At 32.4% G+C, this 10,607-nt stretch overlaps 1 protein-coding gene across 1 annotated transcript; it reads left to right on the plus strand.

Annotated features, from left to right (window-relative positions):
* Positions 1 to 26: 26 nt before the first annotated feature.
* Positions 27 to 9,323, plus strand: LOC110451380. The gene is made up of 5 exons (XM_021499351.1): positions 27 to 143; positions 1,509 to 1,578; positions 1,857 to 2,058; positions 2,813 to 2,928; positions 4,902 to 9,323. Exons 1-5 carry the CDS (start codon positions 141 to 143, stop codon positions 5,036 to 5,038), a joined length of 528 nt encoding a protein of 175 aa, XP_021355026.1. The 5' UTR covers positions 27 to 140; the 3' UTR covers positions 5,039 to 9,323.
* Positions 9,324 to 10,607: the final 1,284 nt, after the last annotated feature.

The following is a 10,607-nucleotide window of genomic DNA, read 5'->3' on the forward strand; positions in this document are numbered from 1 at the left end:
TCTATATTTAGACCTGTCACATGATACAGAAAATGGTAGCCATCAAACCTGCAGGGTTGTGAGAAACTTCTTTATCCAGTCTGGTTTAAACAGATGTTAGATGCAAGACCTTGCCTGAGGATGAGCTTATGAAGCTTTGAATGGTAATTAGTATTAAATTATTGGTTACTTTCAGAGAAATAGCTGTGATCGTCCATAGGAAATGGGATATTTGACATCTGACATCTGACCATATGCCACAATAGTTGGGAAATTGGAATATGGGGCTATCCTATATATATATTGCTTTTTAAGTTCCGTATTTCTTTGTGTGTAAGAAGCACAAGTAAGAGCATTTTTTTTAGATTGCATTTGTTTTGCATCGAATATAGTGTAATAAAATCTTAATATCTGGAATAAAACAGTTAAATATATTCAAGATTCAACAGGTCCAATACACTCTGCCAATTGAGCTATATAGCTGTAAAGACCTATAATAGCTCTATTGACCTATCTGAAATAGGTCTTTTGAGCTATTTTCAAGTGATTTTCTTTTTTAAGGAAAATGGAACAAAGTCGCATTTAAAAGATGATTGTATCATTAGGTTGATAACAAAAGACATTAAATATAAGTCTATTCTTTTTAAAAAATAATGATGTAAAGAAATCGAAAATTTTACATTTATGAAAAACGAAAATAAACATCTAAATGCATGCTTTTGTAGTCAACATTACCATTAACCTTATTGTTTTATGCGACTTTGCTTTAATTTAATGAAATTTGAAATCTGAGAAAATATAGCTCAATACAGCTATAATTTATAGGTGTATATAGTTATATAGGTCTTTATAGCTATATAGCTCAATCGGCAGAGTGTCTGTACTGGACCTGTTCAAGATTCAAGAAGCTTTATTTAACGTCGCATATAAATGTAACATAATAACATTAGCACTGTAGTGCTATTCTCGCGACAAGATATCTTTAAATTATTGCCTGTTATCATGCATAACATATAATTATTCTGGTAAATATGGTTTGTGCATGCTTTTGTTATCAGCATCAATTTCAAATAATGTCACATCACATGACATACCGTAATCTTAAACATGGCTGTCATAAAATGGAAGAGTTTTTCCAGTGAAAATGTGATTATGCCTATTATATCTTCTCTAATCACCCTAGTAGAATACTAGCCACTAAATAAATCTAATGAATCTGCGAGGGACAGAGTTTCTTCTGTTCTTTTGATAGAGTACAGTGTACTACACTACTACTATTTAACCAGAAGTTACTGGATTCGATCCTAAAAGAGGTATTGATCGTGTAAATATAATGACCCAAGGAATTATTTGCAAGAATGCTTAGATTCTTAATGATTTGGAAACAAATATGATACAAGTTGATTCAATTTACAATTAGTATAAGTGAATCTATTTATTAGTGTACATATATCTTGCTTACAGTGTATATATAATGTACTTTAAAAATAGCTTTAAAAAGATTAATGTATCTTTTATTTTCATTTCAGGGGCATTTCAATTTTGACGCTCCCTTGAAAAATTTGTTTTTCAAGGGTTTAGATGTTGACAATACAAGTTGTAAGTTAATTTCATCATTAACTGATATCATCAGATCTTTCTGTTTTCAATATATGATTATAACATGTATGTACAATAGTTAATATGCTGTTCACCTGACCAACATAAAACAGATTCAAATGTTAGGTTATATCACTAATGAAATGACAGAGATAATGTTTTTGAATGAATTTCATTTATTTTATAAGGCAATTTTCAGATTAAATAACATAATAATTAATTTATTACCTTTATTCCTGTTATTGGTGATGATTGAGTTATTTCCCTTTATCATCCAGCTCTGGTTGGGGCATGTCTGGTGATTGGATCCTTGACATTCCTACTGGAAGGGGCAAAGATGTTGATGCTGTACTGGTCAGCACGAATCAAACAGAATCCCTTGACCTATGGTCTGACAGACACAGATGATCTTGATGATCGGGATGATCTTACTGCTTCACTGATGATTCCTGCTAGTTTAGAACAAATTCGATCAAGAAGGTATTTTCGAAATTTAATCTTTACAGGTTACTAGTGATTGATGGTCTGTTCATGCCATCTAAATTAATGGATTTAGTGAAAGATACTCTCCATGAACAACAAAATTACATGGCAAAAAAACATAGACTTAGATGCCATTTGATAAAAATAGCATTGCTTTGACACTATATGTGCACTGAACATGATGCATATTATTGTAAAAGTGAAGTATGCAGATGTTGTCACCTGTGAATGTATGTGATTTATTAATTGTACAAGTCAAATATGATTGTTGCCAGCCATGTCTTTTCCTGTTAAGTATAATGTTGAGTTGTTGACAGCCATGTTAAGACAAGTATAATGTTGAGTTGTTGACAGCCATGATAAGACAAGTATAATGTTGAGTTGTTGATCGCCATGATAAGACAAGTACAATGTTGAGTTGTTGACAGCCATGATAAGACAAGTATAATGTTGAGTTGTTGACAGCCATGCTAAGACAAGTATAATGTTGTAGACATTGATAACTAGTATATTTTGTATTGCTATCCATTGAAAAGATAATTTGTGCTGGAGTGGTTATTAAATCTTGAAATATTTTCATATTTTTACATCTTAACAGAAAGAACAAATAAAGATGTATATACTATATTGTAATATATATGATATAAACCTGAGAATGCTATATATTCATACAATGAACTAGATGCTGAGGTCAATGACTTTATGTAACCTGTTATTATTTCCCTTGATACTAGAATGATCTCCCTTTCAGAATTAAGTACCACTGCCTGGGGATGCTGACCCATACCTTTAACCTCATCACAGGGTATATACTAATGCTGGCAGTGATGACGTACAATGTGTGGATCACCATAGGAGTCATTGTTGGTATGTATATGCTCCATTTATTGTGTTACAATGTCAGAGTTGTCAACCTTTTCAATAGATAATCCAGTCACCTTCCTTTGTTTCCAGAAAAAATAATTCTTGCAATCTTTGTTCCCAGAAACATCTTTTCATTTCTGACAATGCCGGCTGGACATTCATATAAATGATGATGAGATAAACCTAGCTCGACGGTATTTAATTTGAAATGGTCTGCTGACTTTGGATTGATCTCCAGTCCAATTCATTGCTAATAATTTTGAATCAGAGATTGGTGCATTTTATTTAAAATTGCTGTATGGCATTCTAGCAGTGGACATATTGATGGTGATACATATAGTGATATACAAAGTGTATTTTAATGATAAAGCATGCCCACACCAATGCCTGATCGATAGCAACACCTCACATATGTTTGGTGTCTTTTCCTGTTGATTCCATTATTTAGTTATCATAATGTGATGAAAAATGCAAATTGGAGTTCAGTGTAATAAATTTCACAAAGAAAGGGATAAAACACCTTGGTTATTAAGGATGATATGCACCGCGAAAACACTGGGTTGGACTTTGTAAATAACATGGTTTGGATGTGGTATATAATTATAAACAACAAAGGTTAAGAATACACACAGTGGAGTCGTTGTGGAGTTGTGATATTTCTGTTCTAAAATTCAAAATCTAAAGTGAGTGCTTGTAAACCGGGAAGTCTTTGCAGGTTAAAGCTATGATAAATGATATTTCTGCAGTCTCTTGTTTAGTGTAGGCATTGAATATGTCATATTGTTGTAGTATACCGGTATATACCTAGTGTAACACAACCTTACAGTTATGACCTTACAGTGATTGTTATGTCACATTGATGACAGTAAAGATTGTTATGTCACGTTGATGACAGTAAAGATTGTTATGTCACATTGATGACAGTAAAGATTCTTGCGTCACATGGATGACAGTAAAGATTGTTATGTCACATTGATGACAGTAAATATTGTTCTGTCACGTTGATGACAGTAAAGATTGTTATGTCACATTGATGACAGTAAATATTGTTCTGTCACGTTGATGACAGTAAAGATTGTTATGTCACATTGATGACAGTAAAGATTGTTATGTCACGTTGATGACAGTAAAGATTGTTATGTCACATTGATGACAGTAAATATTGTTATGTCACATTGATGACAGTAAAGATTGTTATGTCACGTTGATGACAGTAAAGATTGTTATGTCACATTGATGACAGTAAAGATTCTTGCGTCACATGGATGACAGTAAAGATTGTTATGTCACATTGATGACAGTAAATATTGTTCTGTCACGTTGATGACAGTAAAGATTGTTATGTCACATTGATGACAGTAAAGATTCTTGCGTCACATGGATGACAGTAAAGATTGTTATGTCACATTGATGACAGTAAATATTGTTCTGTCACGTTGATGACAGTAAAGATTGTTATGTCACATTGATGACAGTAAAGATTCTTGCGTCACATGGATGACAGTAAAGATTGTTATGTCACATTGATGACAGTAAAGATTGTTATGTCACATTGATGACAGTAAAGATGACTTACCAGAAATTATCAAATGGGTGCAAAGTTTCATAACTAATCGGAAACAGCGGTAAACGGAGCAATGTCAAAATGAATGGAGGTAACAAGTGGTATCCCACAGGCAAGCGTTTTAGGGCCGACTCTCTTTGTGATTTATGTTAATGACCTTCCAGAGTCCATTAACGCAACAACATACTTGTTCGCAGATGATACTAAAATTTACAATTATAATAATAATATAAATCTACAGGATGATCTAGATCAGCTCCAAAAATGGTCAGATCAATGGCTTTTAAAATTCCATCCGGAGTTTCAATTTTTCTTTTGATTGTTGTTTTGACTTTTCTTTCAACTTTTCTTTCAATTGTTGTTTTGACTGTTATTTCAACTGTTCTTTTGATTATTCTTTTGACTGTTGTAGGATCAGGATTAGGATTCTTCATTTTTGGTGCCCTTGGAAAAAACATACAGGTTAAGTATGCAGGATTGAAACCCTCTATAGAAGAGTCATCTCACTACCAGATAAACCTAGCCGTCTCCGAAGAGCAGCACATCTAATTATCGGATATACCTAGCCGTCTCCGAAGAGCAGCACATCTAATATCAGATAAACCAAGATGTCTCAGAATAGCAACGCATGTAACTACTGTATCAGATAAATCTAGATGTCTCCGAACAGCAACACATGTAACTACTGTATCAGATAAATCAAGATGCCTCCGAACAGCAACACATGTAACTACTGTATCAGATAAATCTAGATGTCTCTGAAGAGCAACGCATGTAACTACTGTATCAGATAAATCTAGAAGTCTCTGAACAGCAACACATGTAACTACTGTATCAGATAAATCTAGATGTCTCTGAACAGCAACACATGTAACTACTGTATCAGATAAATCTAGAAGTCTCTGAACAGCAACACATGTAACTACTGTATCAGATAAATCTAGATGTCTCTGAACAGCAACACATGTAACTACTGTATCAGATAAATCTAGAAGTCTCTGAACAGCAACACATGTAACTACTGTATCAGATAAATCTAGATGTCTCTGAACAGCAACACATGTAACTACTGTATCAGATAAATCTAGAAGTCTCTGAACAGCAACACATGTAACTACTGTATCAGATAAATCTAGATGTCTCTGAACAGCAACACATGTAACTACTGTATCAGATAAATCTAGATGTCTCTGAACAGCAACGCATGTAACTACTGTATCAGATAAATCTAGATGTCTCCGAACAGCAACACATGTAACTACTGTATCAGATAAATCTAGAAGTCTCTGAACAGCAACACATGTAACTACTGTATCAGATAAATCTAGATGTCTCCGAACAGCAACACATGTAACTACTGTATCAGATAAATCTAGATGTCTCCGAACAGCAACACATGTAACTACTGTATCAGATAAATCTAGAAGTCTCTGAACAGCAACACATGTAACTACTGTATCTGATAAATCTAGATGTCTCCGAACAGCACCATGTAACTATCAAACTAACTACTTCAGCAGTGTATATTTTTCACACATATTTTTATTTTATCCATTTTGTTTTATTAAAACCTAATCACGACTTCTTGATTTGTGTCTACTGAATGAATATATCTAGTCTTATTGTTCATAATATTTATTTCAACATATCTCATTGTGTACCCTTGTTTGGTTTAAAATGAAGAGCAACCTTTGCTAATAATAATAATAATTTGAGGTTACTTTGTTTCATTGATAGTGTTCCAATACTGGCCAATGACAATTTAAAATTTTCAGTAAATGGGATGTCTTTTTCCTAGTGTTATTTTGAGATTAAGTTGTTAATTAATGAACACAGTATAAAAGTTAAACCTAATAAGTAATATTCAGGACCAAGTTTGTGATGTTATGAACATGGGTCAAAATAGTGTATTCTACTGATTCAGATTAGTGTCTATAATACAAAACACATATTCTTGTACAGAGTTTCTTAATCATTTCACATCGGATCAGAGAGAGGATGCTGTCTGTAATTAAATATATTATGTGTGTGTGTGTATGTGTGTAAAATTTGTTACATATATTTTGATCTTGAAGCATTGAATCATTTTTATGAAATCTTTCATTGTTATTTGTATAAAGGCATTGTTATTTGTATAAAGGGTTTTTGCTGTATACTGTCAAGATTTTTATGAGTTATATTTGTCTTTTCAATTTACATTTTAACTCTGTGCTAAATAGTTGTGCTTTTAAAACTTCTGGTACTACACTGTCATATTTTTAACATGTGTTGTTTAATAACACAAATGTAATCATACTGTTGTGCTATTGTTTTGCGAATTTAATCATTTAAAAGAACGGTAGAAAAAATATAACTTTCATCTTATGGCCTGAGACATTTAAGCAGTTATTTAGGCCTTAAGTTTATTTATAAATTCAAATTGTTTTCTAATAAACGAATAAAATCTAATTGTTTGACTAATTTCTCTCTGTTAGCTAGGTAGACAATTTTAAAATTGTTTCAGTATTGTTTGTTATATCCTTTTAAATATTACAAGGGCAAAATTTTATATAGAAAAAAATGTATGTTTCCTTTCATAATCTCAAAGATTTATTTTCAGTAATTTAAAAATCTGGAATTGTTTAAATGTGCTTAGTGTAAGAAACATGTCTTACTAGTTGTTATATAGATATGGCTATACATATTTGTGGTCACGTTTTGTTTTCAGTGGGAGTAGGGAGGAGAGCGGGGTATGTTGACAAGTCACATGTACTAACAACAAGAAGTCTCAGAGGAATCAGAAACTTGGTTCCTGATATGTATCAGTATTCAGGAAGTTGCTTTTCCTGACTTTTAAGTGAAATTTTCCTTCCTTACCAGGATTTTATTCCTTCATACTTATTTTTTTATAAGCAAAAGTGTTCAGGTTAATAGGTTGCATTGTTTTTTAATGAAATTATGTTAATTTGACTGCTAGCCGATGAACAGTTTTGTGTGTCTTGGAAGATTCACCAAGTGGTGCGACTAACAATATATTTGTTTGTAATTCCGGTATGATAAGTTAATTGTAACATCTGTGTATGTTTGTGTTTGTTATTTAAGAAATAGTCAACATATGTGCATGTTTCATGGCGGAATATCTATCAATGGTGAGCAAATGTTTAAAACAAATTATAAAGCTACTTTAGCCTGGGCTCAATTGTTTTTCTAACATTTTTGAAGCCTGCATTATGTATTGCACCATATTATACAAACATTCATATAAATTATATCTACTCTACCACTTGGAAATGTAATGGAATGTGTTTTGGTGTCTGCTGCAGTGCATGTAATTAGACAACCTCGTTAGACAACATGACACAGTTGTCCGATTCCTTGTTTTCACTCCACCAACAAGTCCGTGTCATAGTTATAGCTGATGTTATAATCTGTGGATGTATGTGGATGCTATTAGATATCTCATACACACGTACCTTCACTTAACAAAGTTAATTAACGTCACTGTACCCAAAATGGGACACTTGTGGAAAAACAGCCCAAGAAACTGTCATGCAAGGCAAAGTACTTTCATGTGTACAGTTTTCATTTGATAACACTTTTATGACAATTTAACTGTATATAAGCTTTATTGACTGCTGATCATTGTTACATGGACAATTTAAATGTAAGAATAATTACCAAAACAAAACTTTGCTGATTTATGTGCCGTGCGACGCTATTTATTTGGCTATCATTTTCAAAAGTCAATTTATCAAAACTAATGCTGATTTGGAGAAGATATTTAATTAGAACATTCGTTGACTCTAAAATATTTCAATTATGCATATTTTTTGCCAATATTGATCGTCTATCCCCAAATATTCGCCAAAATACCGAAGTGTCCCTTTCAGGGTACAGTAACGCAGGTTCAAGGGTCTACATAACTCTGACAGTATTTCGCGTTCTAAATATAGAGCCACGCACCCGAAATATCAACTTGTACTAGAAATGAAAAGTGGATAGTATCTATTTATGAAAAATGAACAAACATTTTTGGAACTGATAGTATGGTATAAAGAACATTGATATTTATCTGAAACGTGTCCTGATTTGGGTACAGTGACGTTACTGTTTATACCTGGAAACTTTGGCCCAGTCAAAGATTCACCTTCACATTTAAAATCCATCGTCACAAGCGCAAACTTTGCCCTCCTCATGTAATTTGGTTAATTGTCAAATAATACACAATTACCAATTAAGGATTGGAACATGTTACATTGTCAGTCTGGTAGAGTACAATACTATTACACCTGGGGTTTGTTATTACAATAGTATGATGTTTGTATACATATTTATGTATATATGATTATTAGAAAATGATACATATATATAATTGTACGTGTTTATTATCATAATAATAACTATATTTTTGTATATATATATTTGTTATTATAATGATAACAATGTCTTTGAATGCGTTTGTTAAGATGATGATAATGATATCTTTTTATGTACATGTGTTTGTTATGATGATGATAATGATATCTTTTTATGTACATGTGTTTGTTAAGTTTACTATTTATATTTGTAATGTAAACTACATGCATGTAATAATCAAAATCATTTGTTATAATACAGGTATGGAAATGATACACAGTGTTCTGTCGATTTATTGGGATGTGGAGTGTATAAGAGAATATTTACGTGTCTTAAGACATATTGGATCAGCTTTGTTGTGATGTGCACTGATGAAATCCCTGTCCGTTTCCAGTCCCGTTATCTGGTACAACTAACAAGAAATTCAGTCTTTATTTAATACAGTGTTTATAACAAGGTAAACCAAATGCCTGTAAAACCAATAAAAGATTGTTTGGTTGATGACCTATTGTTTTGTTGATGACATAACGTTTGGTTGATGACAGATTGTTTGGTTGATGACATATCATTTGGTTGATGACATATTGTTTGGTTGATGACATATTGTTTGGTTGATGACATATCGTTTGGTTGATGACAGATTGTTTGGTTGATGACATATCGTTTGGTTGATGACATATTGTTTGGTTGATGACATATTGTTTGGTTGATGACATATTGTTTGGTTGATGACCTATTGTTTGGTTGATGACATTGTTTGGTTGATGACAGATCGTTTGGTTGATGACCTATTGTTTGGTTGATGACATACCGTTTGGTTGATGACATTGTTTGGTTGATGACATATTGTTTGGTTGATGACATTGTTTGGTTGATGACCTATTGTTTGGTTGATGACAGATTGTTTGGTTGATGACATCGTTTGGTTGATGACCTATTGTTTGGTTGATGACAGAATGTTTGGTTGATAACATATTGTTTGGTTGATGACGTATTGTTTGGTTGATGACAAATTGTTTGGTTAATGACCTATTGTTTGGTTGATGACCTATTGTTTGGTTGATGACATTGTTTGGTTGATGACAGATCGTTTGGTTGATGACCTATTATTTGGTTGATGACATACCGTTTGGTTGATGACATATTGTTTGGTTGATGACATATTGTTTGGTTGATGACAGATTGAAACTTTTCACCTTTATCTCGGACTTTAATCCTGAGCTTAAACTTTTCTTCCGAGCTTTACCTTAATTTCACACATTATTTATCGGCGTGAAATTTATTTCAAACTTTACTTAGGTGCATAAACTTTATTTCAAGCATAAATCTAGTTTCAATCATAAGTCATAGGTCGACTTCATTAAAAACTTAAAGTTATGGATATAAACTGGATTTCATATTTCAGCTCCGAGCAGAACTTAATTTCAATTTTTTTTGATAGGTATAAACTTCATTCCTAACTTTAGTCCTGAGCATAAACTGGATTAAACGTTTGAGGTAAAAGTATAAACTTTATTTCAAATTTTAGTCCATTGCATAAACTTGATGAGGTATTCTTGAGTTTTAAAGACAATTTTCAAAAAAAAAAAATGTGGCTGATTTTTAACATTATAAGCATAACTATTCAGCTTTTATTGTTTCCATGAAATATTGACAGAAGAGCTTGGGAACAGGTCAATATATGAGGCAATTATGTTGCAAACTGATGAAAGTTTTGTTGCACTTTCATAGATTCAAAAAACAATACTGACAACCATAGTTTGTATGCTACCATCCTCCAATA

Source organism: Mizuhopecten yessoensis, unplaced genomic scaffold (genome assembly GCF_002113885.1).
Source record: "Mizuhopecten yessoensis strain PY_sf001 unplaced genomic scaffold, ASM211388v2 scaffold5979, whole genome shotgun sequence".
NCBI lineage: Eukaryota > Metazoa > Mollusca > Bivalvia > Pectinida > Pectinidae > Mizuhopecten > Mizuhopecten yessoensis.